The 20,336-nt window shown below is 40.0% G+C and overlaps 1 protein-coding gene across 3 annotated transcripts in view; it reads left to right on the top strand.

Moving 5' to 3' along the window:
- LOC137130992 (CREB-regulated transcription coactivator 2-like) overlaps positions 1-19,126 on the top strand; it is a 45,090-nt gene extending 25,964 nt beyond the window's left edge. For 2 of the 3 annotated variants that reach the window (XM_067511743.1, XM_067511741.1), the window contains 6 exons: positions 4,798-5,267; positions 6,060-6,329; positions 6,407-6,613; positions 8,646-8,717; positions 9,339-9,543; positions 11,898-19,126. In XM_067511743.1, the coding sequence (XP_067367844.1) occupies positions 4,798-5,267; positions 6,060-6,329; positions 6,407-6,613; positions 8,646-8,717; positions 9,339-9,543; positions 11,898-12,088 (1,415 nt within the window). In that variant the 3' untranslated portion in view covers positions 12,089-19,126. The remainder of the gene's footprint in view (positions 1-4,797; positions 5,268-6,059; positions 6,330-6,406; positions 6,614-8,645; positions 8,718-9,338; positions 9,544-11,897) is intronic. The other variant, XM_067511742.1, reaches the window with a different exon arrangement.
- The last annotated feature ends 1,210 nt before the right edge of the window (positions 19,127-20,336 follow it).

Here is a 20,336-nt window from a genome sequence, read left to right as displayed (position 1 = left end):
AATTGAAGGAATTTCTCTATTGCCACTTCGACCGAGCCTCAAGAATTAACTCATTTGTGGCAAATCTGGCACAAGTATTCATTAGGACTCATGGTTGAACTCGTCAGATTTTGATGCTCAAAGGTCAAAGTCACTGTAAAACTCATGTCCAGCTGATTCTTGTCATCACTCAGTTTGAGAAATACATGTAGGAAATGTTGCTGCAAGTTGCACAAATTTACACTTGTATGCATGGAGGAACCAATAAGTATAATTTGAAACATGATGATAATAATTCTGTTATCTGTTTTGCCAGTAGGAAATCTAAAGTGATACAGGCTGGTGGAATGTCCGTGTCCATTCCTATATCGGTTTGTGCTGAGTTGCAGAGATCACCGCTGTCTCACCTGGCAGAGCAGTCACACAGTGCTGAGATACTTTTTGTGAGATCGAATTAAATTTATACATTTGGATAAACTGACCTCACATTAATCTAAACGGGTATATCAGCCGCTCTAGGATGAAAATGACTACAACTTTGAGCCTCACTCAAATTCTCCGCTAACACTGCTGCACTGATCGGTTTACACATATGTCACTCGTGTTTCCTATTTAGCTGAGAAACTCCTCTGTAGCATGAACTACGAAGGTTCCTCAAAGGAGCAGGAATTTCCAGTCATAGTTCTATGAATGACAAAAAAAGTTCCATGTGTCTGTGTACATTTTTTATCTATGAAAGTGGAGTTTCCCTGCAATACGGCGCAGGAGCTGCATCAATGTAACTACATACACATATATTAGATAATTTAGAATAACAACACCTAATTCTAGTTTAGGTCTTTTAATGAGATACATTTTTTCCATCTAATGAATCATAACCTGTTATGTCTATTTGTAATTAGTGTCACCTTAACTTAAATTTAGCTTTTATGTTTGTTTCTCCACAAATCTTTTCAGATCAGACATGATAAGGCAAGAGATGGTTCAGTCAGCAGCTCTGCTAAAGTGTCCTCAGGAACAACTTCTTTTGCCGCCTGCTCAGTTGTAAATCTGTCTGGATAAAAGCCTCAGCTAAGTCAACTAATGTGAAAGTTAGCAGAGGAAGTATGTGGGTGAGAGCGGACAAGATGAAATGAAGGGGGATGTACGGTGCGGTGGCTTTCTAAATTTATCCTCAGAGAGAGGATTTTTTTGGGGCGGGGGGTGGAAATGCTGTCGGAAAATATAGCCATGTTTTATCGGTTCTGAAATTACTGTACCAACCACAGACAGGAAGCTGCTTTCAGCTTAACTGTAGGCTGCAGCCTGTCGCTCCAAACCTGACTCTGGAGCATCATGTTGTCTTCAAAGGGTTTTAACCTAGAAGGACAAACGGTGGCACCTGGATCCACAAGGAAATTACGAACTCGAAAAGCTCTATTTGTGAAATTTTGGTTTGAATGTGTACGAAACTTTGGTGCTAATGCAATGACGTATCATATGTATCATAAACATTTTGTGTGAGTTCAGTTTTTATTTATTTATTTATTTATTCCCCCATTGTCCTCCAGAAATATTAGAGTTTGTCCATCAGTGTAACACTGTGGCTCCTTGTAGATGTGAACTTTGTTCTGAAAATTAATGATCGCTGAGGAAGGTGTCCGTGTTCCTCGTCTGATAAACTTTCCTCCAGCACCACCTGCAGGACAAGTCAACAAGTTTGGACATAGACTGGGCAGGGAAAATTACCCTTGCTATGGACATTCCTGCTCCCCAGAGGTTGAACTTATTTGAATTTGTTAAATCTATTGGCCCCCTCTTCTGAGCCATCAGCATCTCTGCCCTCAGAAGCAGCTCAAAGGATGCCACAGATTTACTGGATGGAAATGGTTTATGGTTTTCTGGATCACCAACGTCTACATAAGGGTTGGAACACCTTTCTTACAAAGCATATTTCCTTCCCAAGTTTTGATGATCGCAGTTGAGAGTTCTGTCTAACACATTAGTGTACCACAGGGTGGACTTGTTGACAGCATAAGATTTTTCTGTAAGAGGGCTTCCTCATCAGGATATAGATTCGTTACTCAGATCAACAATGGATTGGTCTCTAGTCACCGAGCCTCTAGGGGGACAAGTGGACCCAAACATGACAGAAAAATGTGAAAGTGTCAGCACCTGTTATCTCTCTCCACTCATTTATTCAGGATTTTCTTTTAATTTCTGTTGATCCAAATGATGGTGAAGCCTTTAGTGTGAAAGGCTACATATTCACATTATTCTATATTAATCCTGCAAAACTGTGTGCGTGTGGCAGACAGTTTGTTGTTGGTTTTGTGAAGGTTTTTTTTTCTTCTTTTTCTGTGACTTAGATTCAGAAAATTGCCTGCCTTTTCCTTACATGAGCAGAAATGGACATCTACTGCTGGACAGGTCTACGTCTTGGTCTTGATTTTAAGCTGAAACCAGGCCAAGAAATAGAAATGCAGAGTATTGATGAGCATTACACCCTGAGGGTATAAAAAGAAGCCAGAAGGTAAACAGGGATATAAAGAGGAAGAACAGCTAGATAAGACGGCTTAGAGGGAGCTGAAGTGATGAAGATACGAGGGTTCATTTGGGGACAGAGCTGATGTTTTCACCTGCTCTGCTCTGATCACCTGGGAAGGGGCTCAGATGAAAACAGGCTGGTCGTCTCCCTGTGGGGAAGATTTCCCTATATAGGCCGTCTTACTTCACACTGAAGCCACAACGTGTGTGTGTGTGTGTGTGTGTGTGTGTGTGTGTGTGTGTGTGTGTGTGTGTGTGTGTGTGTGTGTGTGTGTGTGTGTGTGTGTGTGTGTGTGTGTGTGTGTGTGTGTGTGTGTGTGTGTGTGTGTGTGTGGAAAAACAACTACTGCTTTCACCTAATAATAAAAAGCCACGTACCAAGTTTTCAAACATTTTTCCATCCATCCGTTATCTTTACCCCTTATTTTATTCAGGGATGGGTGAGCTGACTTTTTTGGAAGCCTGTCGGACACAGATTCTAACTGTTAGGAATGTGATAGGAAACCACAGTAACCATGCCAGAACATGCAGACTCCACGCAGAAAGTCTGTAGGGGAATCGAATCACGGCCCTTCTAGCAAGTAATGGTGACTAATGACAGACCGTTAGTGAACCTGCTTTTGTTTGTTAATTGTTGTGGGTGTGAGCTGCCTCTGGATGACAAATCCACTGTCTGGTTTTCACTGCTGCAGGTATTCTGCAGGCACATGGTGTCATTCTTCTTGTGTTAGTTGTTTGAAAAAAGTATAAGACGGAGCCAAGCGTCATTGTGGCCAAAGTGATTAACCTAAGTTTTGATTAAACATTTAAAACAATGATCAATTTATAGCAGAAAACCAGCTTTACTGACCCCAGTCAAAGGTGAAATCATGCGGTCACATTGCATCACAAGAAATGAAGTGAACGTCTGTTGTTTTGGAAAAATTGAAAGTAAATATCTGTCAGAAGTTTCCCAAATGAATGCACTTCAATGAAATATGAGGACATTTGAAGTAATTACCATAGCTTGGCTGGGGAAATAGTGAGGATCATTTTGTAGAACCAGTGTTTAGTCCATTAATCAAGGGGAGGACTAGAAGAGTCATCAGTAATCAAAATATTCATTTGTTGAAACCTTAAAAAAAATTAATGTGGCATCAAAAAACGATACAAGACCAAGATCAAACCAGTACAAACAGCCCGATATATACTCTGCTAGATATATAACCTGCACGGCCATCATTCTAACAGAGCTGTAATTGAGCTGGAGTTGCTCGTCCAACGTGTGGTGACATTTTATTTCATAAAAAGACACATTTCTGAGAAATGAAATGCATGAGCCTCTTTTAGTAAGTGAGTAAAATTTCATTATGTAGCACCTTTCACAGATAAAATCACAAAGTGCTTTACAAACTGTAAAAAAAGAGAAAATAGTTCAGACAACAAAACTTCAAATATAAATTAAAACACAACTACAACACGGATGCAGCCATACGAGCCCAGTCAGCTAAAAGCTTGTTTTCAGTTGCTTTTTCAAAGAATCAGCAGAATCAGCCACATAGAGTCAGGAGCACTGCTCCACAGTCTGAAAAGACACATTACCCCGAGTTCTTAAATGGCTTTTAGGGACCACAAGCAGATTTTGACCTGATGACCTCAATGCTCTCGAGGAGCCATACGGGGTCAACAGGTCATAATGTACTCAGGAGCGTTGCCATAAGTGAGGACCAGAATTTTAAAATCAATGGTAAATATGATTGGTAACCAGTGAAGAGAATATAAAACCTGTGTGATGTGGGATCTTCTACTGGTTCCTGTTGTTTCAGCCTCGCTGAAGACGTTTGTTAAGACAAGTGAAGAGTGAATCACAATAGTCCAAACGCGATGACATAAATGCATGTATGATCATCTCTATATCTACATTGGACAACATTTTCCTAATTTTAGAAATCTTCCGTAAGTGATAAAACCAAGATTTGATGATGATGCAGTGGAAAGTTGATGGGCTACCACTTTTTCTAAAATTTGGACATGATTTTGTGAGCTTGGTCTTATGCATTATAAAGGAACATTTGGATCACTGAAAGCGTGAATTCATAAGTGAATTACACCTGTCGCTTATCAAATATAGAAACACGTATTATGTTGAGTTAATATCCCAATTGAATGCACAGTAACATACATTACATCTATAACATCTTAAATACAGATGTTCAGTACATTCTGAAACTGCTCGAACTCTCTATGAAGCCTTTTTGGGTGTTAACAATGTTGTCTGCATTCATACTTTTTTGTTTTGTCCTCGGTCCTTAGGTCTCCTGGCGTCCCTGCAGAGTACACTTAGTAATCCCTCCCTGCAGTCGTCGCTAAGCAACCCCAACATCCAGTCCTCTCTCAGCAGCCACTCCTACTCCAACTCTCTGAGCTCTGCTTCGTTGCATTCGTCACTCAGCAACCCCTCACTGCAGTCGTCCCTCAGTTCCTCGCCCTCACTGCCGTCTTCCCTCAGCAGCCAATCACTGCATTCTTCTCTAAGCAACTCCTCCCTCCAGTCAGCGTCCGGCAGTAACCACAACTATAACAGCGGTGTGGGCGGCTCCGGCCAATGCTCATCGTCCTACCCGCAGCTGCTCAGTGGACAGAGTCAGCCGTCCCTCAGCACGTCGCCACGGAGACGAGCTCAGCTGTCCCCTCTTATCCTGCCAATGGTAGGGGAGTCACGGAGGCATCACTCCAAACAGTTCTCCCCAACCATCTCCCCCACCTTGTCCTCCATCACACAGGTAAGACTGTTAACTCCAACAATTTCTCAGAGTGATATTAGTCCTCTTCCTAACTGAACTGTACACATGTGGGAAGAGCAGTTAATAAGAGAATCACCTATTAGAAGACACTGTCCAATAAATAAAAACAAAATAACAGATGATAATGTCAGATAACAGGCTTCTACTCACAGCACAAAGCAAACATCAGTGTTATCCTGACACTGAGCACATTCATTACAGAGGCGGCTTATTATTCATGCAGTTGTATCACACAGCTTTTGAAAGGGGGGATATGTTTATTAAGTTATGCACATTTCATGGACGCATACCGTTCTGCTCATACTATGGGTGAGCATATGTTGACATGTGTCACAAATGCACCCAACAGAACATGGTAGAGAAGGGAAAAAATAAAATGTTTAACTACTTAACAAATACTGTGTGGATGGTTTTTAAAAGAATGGTTCATCTGTACGACGCATTAAAGTGGTGTCCAGTTTTTCTGTCTGGCACGTGCACTGTTTTGGACACATGTTCTTTTTTTATTTTATTTTTTGGCTCTGGTCTTGCACTTGGACGGTTACTTTACTACACGCAGTTTGGAAAGCATGGTTGGACTTTATGTTCATCTGGAACTCAATTTAAGCCAGTAGTAAATAAGCAGGGATTTCAACATGGGAAGACACGTCTCGCTAAAGGCTAAACGATAATAGTCTGTGCAGATTCTCAGTTGTCCATGCAAAAGTATTTCCAATGATTCTTGAAATGTATTATCGTGTAATACTGCTAACACTCAGGCTTTCTCCACAGGGCGTCCCTCTGGACACCAGCAAACTGCCTCTGGACCAGAGGCTGCCCCCGTATGCGCTCAGTCAGTCCCACCAGCATCAGCCTCTCAGCGGCCCTCCTGGCTCCCAGGCTGGCCAGCAGCCCTCTGCACTGGTCCAGCACCACCACCAACAGTTGCACCGTCTCCAGCAGCAGCAGCGACCCAACACCCAACAGCAACAGTCGCAGTCCATGCAGCAGCTCCACCTGCAGAACCTACGCAACCAGCACATACAGCAGCACTTTGGAACAGTAAGTAAAACTGAATTTCTTATTATTACTTCTGATGCAGTACCGTAATGGTTGTGTTGTGTTGTCTGTCTCTGCAGCAGCAAAGGCCCATGGGACCTCAGTTGAACACAACAAACACAATGCCGATTAAGAACGAAAATGTGCTGGATCAGTGCATCCAGAGCTCAGCATCCTCTCAGTGTCAGATCAAACGGGAAAGTGAGCAGCAGGCGGAGCAGCAGAGAGTCAGCGGCCTCTCACAGCTCCAACACATAAGCCAGAACCTGACCACAGACCTTTACAATGTGAGTAACTACAGCAGTGTCTGAAACATTCACAGCTGTTTTTATGTGAAAATGTCAGCTCCTCTGAAACTACGAAAACAGGCAAATGTTAACTGCTGGTAGTGTTTTCTAGGGTTTTCTACAGTCCTGTTATGAAAGTGTTGGACAAAACTATTTTCATACTGATGATGACGTTTTCATTATTAGTAGTGGAGCTTAAACAGAGTTTAACTTGTGTAGCACTTTTTGTTCTGACAGGTTGGGATGTTCAGGTAATCACCGAAATGACTATTAGTTCTCCAGTGATCATAAATATAAAAAGAAATTATGTGGTTTCTTCTCATAAATTTAATGGCATATGTAAGGTGTCTTTTCCTAAATCAACATTCTGTGCATGGAGAAATTTATCTTGATGTTAGTGCTGGGAGAAAGGTCAAAGGGTCACTAGAATGTTTCAGGTTTATCCTCAGGAGAGCAGCAGTGAAAAAGTTCATTTTAATTTTGACTAGATATTGTCTTCATTTCTTTATTAGAATCAATGTGTTGATGGAAAAGAGAGCTTTTCCTTTGGGTATCACAAAATCATCTTTTAATGCCAACAATGAGGACTCTTCAGTCTTCAAACATTGAGCCCTGACTGCACAAACTTTGCAGTCTCCCATGTAACCAGTCCGTCTCGTGTGTCGGCCTTATTTGGACAAGTAACAGGTTCGACAACACAACTCAGCTCCCATCAGTTTTGGTCTCGCTCGGTTTCATTTGTGGAAACCTTTGCTCTATATTTAGTGAGAGGAAATTCTTATTGAATTTTGCTCATTGAATAATCTTTAGTAATTGGCTCCTGTAACGTGATAAAGCTTTTCCTGTTCTGCAGGAAACAAATCCGCCCAGTCAGAGATGTTTCTTTTTTAATTCATCTCACTTGTTTTTCCTTTCTTCATCAAAGTGTTTGTCATCAAAGATGTCATGCACATTTGTAAGCTGGTATTTACATAATGATGTGTTTGCAGATGACACTTGGTTATATGAGCACATGTGTTAATTTAGTTCAATCTTCTCTCATAATATAATTGTCACCGCTGCTGCAAAATAACCACAAAATAAAAGCATTCTTGTTTGTTCCGACAGCGTTCTTGTGCCTTGCATGGAAAGCTAGCACTCACCCTTTCTTATCTCATAGGATCAGAGGTGTCGTGTTCAGTTTCTGATGTAATAATGAGGTGAAATTACAAGAGAGAAAAACAACCTGATGCTATTTCTGGAGGTCTGCTAAGAAGATGTCATTGTGTACTGACAATTCTGACATTTGATCAGTCATTAAGTTAAAAAGGCAACACGAGGAGGCTTCTGGTGTCTACTGTTGCATGATTAGGCCTGGAATTCATGCAAAAAGCACCTGCATACCTATACCAGAAATAGAAATCAGCTTTGTGGAATGGTTATTCAGTAACTGCTAATATGGGAATTAAAGTACATTTTAGAGCATTTACTTCTACTGTACTACAGTGAAAGTAAAGAATGTGGAGAGGTACTTTTAAAACTTTTTTTGTGCAAGTTCTTGTACCTGAGTATTCAGGTAGTGTACTTCTGTTTCAATAAAATGTGGCATCAGTTCCTAATATGCACCTATAATCAGTTAGGGGCGGCTGTAGATCAGTTGGTAAGGCAGTCGTCCACGGCCACAGGGTCAGTGGTTCGATCCCCGGTGCAGTGGGGGTCCAAGCCCGGTAGAAATTGGGGAGGGTTGCGTCAGGAAGGGCATCCGGCGTAAAAACTGTGCCAAGTCAACATGCGGACAATGATCCACTGTGGTGCTTTTGTCTCTTACATAAATGCGGTGTAATTCCTGGAAGCCTTTGAAACATTATCAGTGAGAGGAAATGTTTTATTGGTATTAGCTCATTTTCATTAATTCCTTATTTTGCATAGCCGGTACCACTGTACATCCATTCTCCCAACTGTAGACACAACTGTGAGCTAACGTGCACATAAAAACTTAAAGCTCAGCTTTCAGTATCTGTTATGATGTTGTGATTGTTTTATATATTTCCAGGATCCTTTGTTCAACTCTCTGCTGGATGACCCATACCTGAGTCTGCAGCTCACAGGGAAATCCAACCAGCAGGTAACATCTTATTTGACATGAGGAAGACATCTGAAACTGGAAATGCCATTGCCCAAAGGGAGAATGGTGTCTCCGTTTTAAACCCTGCAGGTTGTCTTTGCCCAAAAAGGATCTATGAGCTGAGAGCTGAGGCTGAAGGCAGAAATACCCACATCTACTTTGGTAGTTTTTCCTCCAGTTTAAAAAGTAAAGAACGAGCAGTTCTGATGGAGCCTACTCCATCTATTCTGCCCTGAGTTCTTTGGCTGCCTACTTCTCTAATACAAGAGAATCCTACAAGCGTAATACAAGAGTCTTTGTGTTACTGCTTAAACCTGTCTTATATATTTGTTAAGTGGCACAAAGCCATGTCTAGAGTTCATTAAAAATTCCAAGATGATTTGCACATTGTTCTCAGTGTAAACGCAGTCATACGCAGTGTCATAAAATCTAACTCCAAATACTTAATACCGTCAGAATATGAAAAGCAAAAAACTCTGCACACTGTCAATGTACTTGAAATGTTTTGGTCTTAAGACCATCATCAGGTAAAATGGGGGATTGTTTTTGGTCCTTTACGTTAGTTTCCAGCCACACGTTTACCTTTCTGTTATGTTTGGGTGTCTTTCCTTCCTCTTTTAGTTCCTGGGAGAGCACCAGGGTGATGGTCTGTCCCTAAACCACAGCGGTCTGAGCTGCAGCAGTACAGACAAGAACCAATTCCCCTCCAACAATCAGGGGTCCATGGGCCTGCAGGACACTGGGGACCAGCAGCTCCTCAATAACCAGAACCAGAACTACAGCGGTGGAGACGGACGACAAAATGTGCCCAACATCATCCTCACTGGTCAGTATGGCGAGAAAGCCAGCTGACGAGACCAGCTGATGTGGAATTTAGATTTTTGTCATATCAATAATCTGAATGTGGAAAATACTAGCAACTGTGATCAAAATCCAGTGAAGTTGAAATTACAATTCTCTTAAGCCCCTTTCAGACATGCACTGGATTTCGGACTTTGTGAGGAGGGAGCATGTGTGAACACAAACGATCTCGACGTTATCCAGTATATTTGACTGGAAGGAACATTTCTAATATAAAGAAATGTTCCAATTTCTAAATATTATATTGATTATACATTTATGCATATTATTGATTATACAATTTCTAAATATTATATGTCTTAAAGTAAGCAAATATATTCAGAAACCTTCGATAAAATGGTTAAAAATAAAATCTAATAAAAAATAAAATCTCCACACTAAAAAATAGTTGTAGCACAATTGAAAAAGTGGCGAGAAAATTGTACAACCCAGTGTTAAACATGTACGTGGGGTAAAGATAAGAAATTCAAATATGAAAAGGAAACAATGGAAATCTTTAAGCGGACATGAATTATTTGAGTGGTTAACATCATCTTAGAAATGAAAGTTGGATGTTTGGGGAAGTGTAGATGACTCTTCAGTTAAAGTGAAGTGAATTCGTTTGAGCATTAGACTTAAAACGGTGCTTTAGTTCCACTTCTGAACTTTACATCAAAGCATGTGAAAGAAAAATCTCAAACCTAATAGTATGTAAGAAGCAGAAGTTCATACATAGATGTGAAGCAAAGATATAAATAGTTTATGATTCTGAAACTCAATCAAACCACCAGAACGGGGGTGTAAAGTTTTTATAAATAAAGTAAATATCTCATTTGTATTTCTAATCTCCAGTCACGTCTATTGTGCAAGAGAGACTTTTGAGATGTCACCATTTTTCTTTTTATCAACCATTGAAAATCCTAAAACAAAGAACTGATTTCATCCTCTGTGCCAATGAGCTAAAAACACATCTGTGATCCAGACTGGGTGATGAATTTCTTCATCATCATGAACACGCACACCGAAAATTGTCCTGAGGAAAAGCACAGTTTTCTCCTGTCTCTCTAGGTATAATGTACAAAAAGCAGTGGCTTCAGGACATTTCTGAGCCTTTTATCTGAAATACAACTGTGCTTATGAGGTATTTTTAAAAGGAAACTGTGGTATTGACTGATAGATTAAGATAAGATCAGATGAGCCTTTAATTGTCCCACAGTGGCGAAATTTCCATGTTACAGCAGCAGCAAAAGTGTTAACACATTAACTTGAGACTGTGTTAGAGTTTATTGATGAGGAAAATATAGAACCAATGACCTTGAAGGTCATTGAAATCTTTTGGGACTGTGTACATGTGTGGGGCACCGCTACATTTGCTATATGCTGCTTAGGACCTGCACTTGCACCATCTTTGGTTGGATGTGTCCCTTCTCTACTTTGTTAGTTGTTTCAGTCTTTTATTATACATTAATCCATCTGTGGTTCCAGCTTCTCAACTCAAGTGATCTCAGGTATCTGTTTTTTTAACTCATTGTAGCAGAAATATCTTTAGGATGGATTTTTAAGAGACATAGACAGATAGATACTATTTTCCTCCCGATGGGAAGTTCACAAAAACAAACTGCACTCTCTGTATATCTTTACATTTTTCACGCAGGTCGATCTTGATCGGTAGTAAGTTCGAAGCCTTATATTGCCACTTAGCTTTAGCCAAGCGCCGGCTCTGCAGCCACAAAACAGACTCCTCGCCTCATCAAATGAACGGGGAACCACGCCGACCCGGGACTTGGGTTTTAGAGTTTCGCTCTATATATCTATAATTCTATATCCATAGGATAATATCTGAAGCACACACAGAGCTGCTGGAAAGGCTGCCGCTCGTGATGGCAGCAGAAGTTAAAGTCTAACATAAGATGTCACTTTGGCTTCTGGCAGCTTAAATCTCATCCCACCATTACAGAAACCGCAGAATCTTATTGTTGTGTAGCCTTTAAATACTTAGTATTCACAACAAGTTTGAGAGATGAGGTAGAACTCGGCACAGTGGCTGATGGACCTGTGAAGACAGACTGAGAGAAGCCCACCTTTAAAACCTGTGGCTGGAGGCTGCAACCAATCAGCTCGTGTAAATCCTACACGCGTCAGCCAATCAAAAAGCTAAACCCGTCACCCGTTCCACAGAGACGCCCACAGGGCGATTCACAAAGCAGATTAAGATAAAAAAATTACATTTTAAAAATGTAATAGTTTAAAACAGATTTCCGCTGTTTTTTGGTAGAAGCTGATAAAAGAGTCCGGTGTTGCTGTTTGGTCCTCGTTCTAACCGTTTCCCCCTCCCTGCAGGAGACTCTCCACCGGGTCTGTCCAAAGAGATTACCAGTGCTCTGTCCCATGTCCCTGGCTTTGAGATGGACCCCTTCTCCCTAGATGACTCGCTCAGGATGGACCCCCTGGCTCTGGACATGCTGGATCACGACTTGATGCTCGCTGATCCGGCTGTGGAGGACTCCTTCAGATCTGACCGACTGAAATGATCCCCGCACTCTTTTTTTTTTTTAATTTTTCTCCAGGAGCCCGGTGGGAATCTGGCGAAGCGACGGCCACCCAGATGGGGGTGGAGAAGATACCGCCCACTCACTGCTCCTCCAACCAGATGGTCTGCGGAGCAAGGTTTGGACATTACACGGGAATCTCTTTGTCATTCAGTGATGAGTTTTTAGAGAGAAGGACCTCAGTGTCAGAACGAACTGAAAGAGGGGGAGCTTTTCCGTAAACGGCACTTAACTGAACACGCTTTTGCAATGCTTGAGGTCAAGAAAAACCAAGATGCTTCTCTTTATAGGCATTAGCTTGTATGTGTCTTATCTGCATGTTAATGAAATAAGCAGTCACGTAAATGCAAACGCTCACATGACGTCGGCTTTAAGTAATAAAGCGGCTGTAAAGACCAGCAACGCATTATGCATCCCAGCAGACTTTCCCTCAAGGTTGATCTGACTGTTTTCTGTTCTGGTTCCTCCAGTTGCCATTTTGCCTCCATATGAAATACAATGTGATTTGGTTTGGATAATTGTATCGCAAACTGCCATGACATTAGCAAATAACCACCAGTCTGAAGCCAGTATGACGGCTTTTTCTGCTTTATCGGTCACTTTGACCCAACTTTTCCCAGTTCACCAGCCTGAACAAGCTGTGAGCTTCTTCTCGGGCCAAGCTGGTCTGATCTTATTTGCTGAAAGCAGGAAATGAAAACCCGGTTAAAGGTTTGGGATTGAACCTCCCCTCGAGTGTTTACAGTGCTTTAACCCCCAACGTGCTGCTTCTCTTCAGGTCCTAGCATTTAAAATGTTGCACCCGATTTCATACAAGTGTCCCATTAAAGCAGCTTTAAAGCCATAAACGATTCATTTGGATGCACCTGGGCCTTTACTATTAGCCAAGTAACTCTTTGCTTTAATCTTTAATAAGCAGCAGGCTTTAAAGTTGTGCTGAAACTCTGCACAGACAGTGACGGTGGACAAAGTAAGTCCATGAGATCGGACGACTTTGTCCACAAAACCTGTCTTCAGTCCAGTTGGACCGTGCACCACAACACGTCACGGGTTTGAAAGTGTGTTGTGTTTCAAATTTTTGCACCAGATAAAAGTGAAGAGAGACTTTGATGAACCAGCAGGACGTCCTGCAGCTACAGTGGTCTGGCTCCAAACAGGCGCCACCTTCCTCAGCAAACCGAGACATCGCTAACTTCAGCATTGATAATGGTCGGCACAGTTTTGGTTATTCTGGTGTGAAAATCAATTCAGTACTTTTTCAATATATTGACTGATAGTTCCAGTGGATTTGGAAACGTTTGTTCTCGCAAAACACCGGAGAAACATATCAGTGTCTGAATATAGTCAAATGTTTTTGTGTCAGTAGCTTCACAGAAACAAAAGCAGAAATTAAATGCAACATATATTTAATCTCCTTGACCAAAAAAACTCATCTTTGATGTTCATAAACCATGTAGGGGGCTCACAGCACAAAGTTATTGAGAATAAAAAAATTGCAGATTACTGAAAAGATTTAGTTTTTCAGCCAGAATCATCACAGCTGTGCTCACTTCTCAGATTATTACAGTATAAATAATTAGTCAAACACAAAAGTGAAATGTGCTGAGTTCACAGTCTCACTCAAGGGCTTTTTTGACATGGAGGTAGAGCCACAGCTGCCTCGGGCTAAAATGAAGTTAGCGTCCTGTGAGGTCACAGATAATTAGTTCATCGTTAGATAATCATTCAGTTTTTACATCGCTTCCAAGTTATTGTTGAAACTTGACTGAGCCACAATCTGAAGCCTGAACCACGGCAAAGAAAAAAGTACTTAACTAAATTATTGTTCTGTTCAGACTGAGACGCTCAGATGAAAATGTCTCTGTCTTAAAAGATGGTTAGACAGGCCGTGTTTCAGCCTTTGGACTGTGGCTGGTGCGATCAGAAGCTGTGGATCTGGTCTGTTCCAGCCTCCCGGACCTGCTTGTCTTGCTGACAATGCATCGTATGCACTTGCCTATAGTTTCATTTATATGGATTGTTTGCGTTGCTTTAGAGAATTATGCATTTTAAATGTGCTGAGAAGCAGTAAATCAGCAGCAGATGGAAGGCAGGGATCCTTTTACACTTCCAAAGAAACAAATTCAGAATACTGAGCTGAATGTTCAGCGCTGTGTTACAGAAGTGTGTAGGATCCCTGACAGCACATATCTGCGTCTGTGGGTGTCTTTATTGCCCTTTTAGGTCAGATTTTTAACGTGCAATTTCCCCAAGGTCAAGACATTTGTGTCTCTTGCACTGCAGGAACTTGCTGAACGAGCTGTAACCTAAACTTGAGGGCAGAGAAGGTCGGTTCTCAGTTTTCCTTTTGTGTCCTTTTGCGGGTGAGAATTCCTTCACACCGTGCTCGCTATGCTAAATGCTTAAATGCAGACCCCAGGACATGGCTCCAAAGCAGGTGGAGGACAGAGAGAACAAAAGCAGAAGCCGAGACCAAAAAGAAAGTTGCAGGAAGGTGAATTCCTGCCGTGAAAAAAACCTAATTGATGTTTTCGCTGTTTTAAACGGATGATTTTCCAAAACTGGAAATCTCTGAGTCCTGAAAATAATAACTTGTCTACACAGTTATCTTCTTTGTTGATGTCTGGCCTCTCTAGCATTTCTTTTGTTCATTTCTATATTCTAATAACACAAAACCTTATCCTGCAGTTGCTGCACTCTAAAGACAAATGCACTATAACGTCTGCTATTACAAATTTAAACCTGTACGATTTTAACTGTTAAACAAAAAGCTCCCATCATAACTTGGTTTGCCCATAAAATTCACCAACTCTCTTCAGATGTAGTTGGTAAAACTGACAGGCATCTAACAGGTGGCTCTCTCATAGACCTGCAGTCCTATAACACTTATGAGCAATTTTCATTAAAGGATGTTTAAAAAAAAAAAAGAAGAAGAATTGAATAAACAGCCATATTAGATGTTTTTTTGATTTTTTTTTTTTTTTTTTTTTTTTCTTAACAAAACAAACCTTGTATAAAATAGGAGAAACGAGAGCAGCTACATGCACATCAGGTAGATGCAGACGGGCATTTCTAATTGGTTCTGCACCTGATCAATCACAGCCACAGATTTATTCATACACAACAACATTTTAATCCAATCAGGATTTTCATCAGCTCAGTGATGATGCTCGATGTGAACCTTGTGACGTGCTGTTGGGAAAGATTATATTACAAATCAGGATTTTTATTTCATCTTAAATGTTAATAGAATTTTCATGAGAATTTCTTTTTAAGTGTATTATTCTATTTAAGTTATTTTAAATAGAAGAAAAACTTTGACCCACCATTAACTTTTACACACAAGATAATACTTATACTCTGTGTACTACTTACTCAAACAGAAAGCTACATACACACATTTCATTCACTAAAGTTACTGTCTCTAGCTGTGGCGGTTGTAATAATAACTGTTCCAACTGTAAAGGATAATAACTGTTTATTTCAGGACTTGGAGTTTCAGTGAACTTGGAAAATTCTATTTTAAAATGCTTCAATCAATCCTGACGATTTGATTTAAAATCGTCCCCAATTTAAAAAAACAAACAAACTCCCCTTTAAGCTTTATACAGTAAGTACCCAACTGCAATTTTTGGAGGTGTTGCACCTTTACCCCCGGTCACTGTGATTGACAGCCCTTAGCCCTGCCCTCAATATCTGCACTTGCTGCACCTGTGTTTTAACCCCAACGAGGGACACAGCAGAGCATAATAATGTATTTTTATGTAACAAAGTTAAAAAAGAAATTCTTTCTATAAAGTTTTATTTTTTAATTCACCGTTGACTAAATCTGTATGTATATAATTTTTCAGATAATATGTTAAAGAACAGAATATTTAAAATGAAAGAAGAAAAAACAGCTTGTAGAAGTTTTGGAGTCGGATGCAGTCAGAGAGTGTTTGAACAACCGCTTGTGAAATTAGCTGCATATGTCTATTGTGTGCATTTATGTACGTGTCTTCTTTAAAATGTTGTTTGGTGCCCCCCACCCCTTCATTACCTTCCACCTGAAAAACCAGATTCAGTTGTTTTTCATAACCTTCAGCAAATCTTACTTCTTTTCAAATGCCATCAGATGTTGTTATTCAGCCAGTTTTCCTTCTGTGGACAATTTGTTTTATTAGCAGAGATAAAATCGCAAAAACAGATTTTAAAGTGCGACTTGCAGGTTAGCAGCCCCTGTATGTAGAGAAAGGATCTAGATTTAACAAATAGAAATTTGTATATTTAACATTTAGAGATTATTTTTTCTTTGAGTTGCTGAACTGCCTCAAATAAGACAAACATGACTTTACAAAATGGAGAGCAGCCCATCTGTCACTATGCTAGTTTAACAATTAGAAAAATGGATTATATGCAAATAACGGACAACAGCCAAATTTTATTACAAGGCCGCTGCAATAGAGACATATGAGGACAGTTTGTCCAGCAGGCTACAATTAACACAATGTTGATAGTATGAACAAAATGAGCATATTCTGTGAAGCTGCACATGTGAGAAGCTCCGTAATACATAAATCCCACTGCCCCCCCCTCATATCTCACAGATGAAGCTTCATGTGCCATCATTGACATCACATTCTGGGACCGATTTCACGGCTCAACACAAAGTTTTACTTTCCATCCACCGTCACTAGTCTGTCGCATTTTTCATCATGTAAAACATGAAAAATGTTTGTGTATTTACTTTTCTAATGATCATTTTCAGGTTAACCTGCAAGTTGCTCTTTAGAGATGAAGACTCTTAATACGAAAAAGGTTACTTGTGACTGTTGGTATTTTGAAACTTTATTTATTAAGAGGATTCATTAAAAGCCATAATTAAAAGAGCTTATGTTGATTGTTGTCCTGTTAACATTTGCCTTAATTCAAAAACTGAGATGATTTGAAAGCAAAAGCAAAGTAGTATGAAAGTGAAGAAATGCTCCATAAAAACACAAAATCAAGATTTAAGTAGAATAAAATGTGATAAATCACATGAAACTCTGGCTTCAGTTACATGGTCTGGAGAAGCACCACACATCTTATAGTGCAGAATGAAGTTGCGTCTGATAATTAACAGAAAATCATAATCCCAATCCAGAGGAAACCTGTGTTTTTAGTAAGGCGACATTCATTTGTCCTTTTTAAATGGGGAAAGTTAACTGGTAAATGTTACACTGATGATGATCGGGTTGAGCCGAGGTCGTTTCTGTCGGCGCTGGCAGCCCAGTGGACCTGAGTCGGAGATTAAAATATAAAGTTGACCTGTGAACATGATGGGTTTTTTAGGCGAACCTGAGGGGTGGGGGGGCTTTTCTATGCAGCCGTGTTGGATGAAAAGGTTACTGTGTTACAGGCAGAATAAGGAATGTGATCAGTTTATTTCACCTGGTGTTTGCAGTTTTGTCGATTAAATGAGTATGTGATGAATTCTGGAGGCGAAGCATCGCACTGAATTTCACAGACGTTTCCTCTCTGGGCATTTCTGATGAAGATGTTGTGCAAGGTAGAGCCAGATGTGTGAATCTGCAAAGCCAATCGGCGCTCAGTGCAGACTTGTTGGCTGATGAGTGGCAGGAAAGAAGTGCACAGACAAATCCCCTACAGATGTGTGTCACCATTTTCCAGTTTGTCCTGCAGAGTAGTGACGAGTCCGTTGCTGTAAAATGATTTTGTTCATACTGTAAAATGTCCTGCCCAGTGCATTTGTCTCAAAACTCCTGATTGCTCAGGCTATAGTTCACTGAACGTTGAATTTGTTGTTTTGTGCAGGTTTTTGCAGTTAAATCACTGCAAGGATGCACCTGACTTCTCTTTTTAACCCTTACAGTGTTAAAGCAGTAAACATGTGTCAGGGCCAATCAGCATCCGAACTAAATCAGCTTGTTTTAACAATTCGAATCAGATGTTAGTTTTGATCAGCAAAGGCGGCTTTTCCTTCCTCACTTACTTCCTTCCTTTTTTCTTATGCAAATCAAAGTCATCCTAGGAGTTTTATGCTTTGGTTTTGGTTCACAAGACTCATGAGACAGATCAGAAATAAACATGATCTATAAAATCTTTGCAACAAAGGCCGTGACTTACTGATCTTTGTCTCTTTCTTTGGGTCTGAGATGACACCCATGTGCCGTTTTCTCCTCCATTCGTCTTCACAGGCTGAGGAAGACTACCTGGAAGGAGAGAACCGAGTTTTATCGCTGCAATCTGAGCTTCACATTGTTCTCTGATTACTTAGCAAATTTCAGTCCCATCGAAGTGACGATGGTCATAAATGCATGTATTCACTGTACTGGATGGGTGTGTTCTGTGTGTCTCTGCCTTACTTCTGTTGATTCCTTTAAAGACGTAGAAGCTGCACTGGAAACAAGGGCAGTTCCCCTCACCTGAAGTCTTTTTAAATAACTTGCAAAAAAAAGGTCACAACTTGTAGTTTGGGTTATTTCGCGGCAAAGTTTAAAAAAAGTCATTGTCGATGTACAAATGGCTGCACTTTGTGTCTGTCTGTCTTTATGGCAGAGCTACTAGCTGACAGGAAACGGACTAAGGAGAATAAGAGAAGAGACGTGGAGCAGTTTGTTTCAAACTGAATGTGATGGAGAGGTGCTGCTTTAAGAATCAGTTTGAAAAGGGCAGGACAGAAACATCTTTATCTTTTGCATTGAACTCATATTCATTTCAAAGGCAACATTGTTTTGTTTTTATGTCCTGGTGTTTTTAGAGTAGCAGTTGTGATTCAGAAGGTCAAGAGCTCAGTCCTGAGGAAATGAAAGAGGTCTCATTTGTTTAAAAAAAAAATCTTCACAAAATCCACCCATCTTTGTTTTTCTGTTTGTATCACTCTCTCCGCCCGTGTGTGTGTGGGTGGGTGTGTGTGTGTGTGTGTGTGTGTGTGTGTGTCTTCCTGTGGTTGTGTGGACACATTTGATCAGGAACATTTTATCTGGTTCTCACACCTTTTAAAGGGCTGTTTGATGGTTTAGACTTGGTTTAATAATTCAGGTTAAAATCAGGTGTGAGTAGTAACCTGCATGAGAAACTGTGTCCTCACAGCTATAGAAAATACAACGTGTGTGTGTGTGTGTAGCATGTTGCTGCTGTTATGCAATAAAAATGTTGTGGTTTAACCTGCAGTTCCAGATTCTGCCAATAGGAGGAGCTGTTGATCAGCCGGGGTGTGTGTGTGTGTGTATGTGCAGACTAGGGATCAGTTAAAGGCCATATTTCATATTTTTTCATATTTTTTATTGATGTATGATATTAATTTCTCTTATATTATTAATGTTGTTGTTAGTGGGTTTTAAAATGAGCTCTCTGCATCTTTTTGTTTTGTTTTTGGTTTTGTTGCTTTGTATTTGAATAATAAATTTGACAGATTTTTATTGTAATAACCAGGGAATGTTGAGTGTGTTGTACATATTAATATGTTTTCAAACCAGAGGTGCTTCTGAAGCTAACAGAAGAGATTTTTAAAGAGACTGTATCTTCACATTATTTTCCAGAAAATAAACAAATCAAACCTGGAACTAAATTTGTCTGTTTATTTAATATAAAGTACAGAAATATACATTTACTGCAGAAATGTTTGTACTGCAGTTTGAATAAGGGGTACTTACTTAAGTAGTTATGGTACTTTTACTTCCTTTTAATGCTACTCTATAATTTTACTCCACTACATCCAAGGGAAAATGTAACTTATGTTAAGGCAAATGTGGACAAGTCAAATGGATCCACGGACACAAAATTAGTGTGACACCTTCAGAGATACAAAACAACCTCATAGCCAAAAAATAAATATAGATTAAAATGATCACAAAGAAACAAATTAACTGAATTAAGACAAATAATTAAAAACAGGCGAAAAACTACAATATTACTTAAAATAGATGCAGGATGATCACAAACCTTGAAAGCTTGATTACTGTCCCCAGTGGCCTGTTGTGTCATAATATATCAGAAGTGCAAAGTAGCAGAAAACAAAAAAGTGTCCTGAAACTGAAAATAAGTACAGTACTTGAGTAAATGTACTTAGTTACCTTCTATCGCTCAACACATTGATGAACTAAGATACACACCAATAAAAATACTTTGGTTTTAGTGCATAGTACATTTGTTGTTGCTGGATTTAAACAAAGTTAATTCAAATCTTTATTGTTGTTGTTATTATTGATGGTCATCATCATCATCATCATCATCATCTCACTGCGGAGTA

Source organism: Channa argus, chromosome 7, assembly GCF_033026475.1.
Source record: "Channa argus isolate prfri chromosome 7, Channa argus male v1.0, whole genome shotgun sequence".
NCBI lineage: Eukaryota > Metazoa > Chordata > Actinopteri > Anabantiformes > Channidae > Channa > Channa argus.
This window is presented reverse-complemented; position numbering and strand designations above follow the sequence as displayed.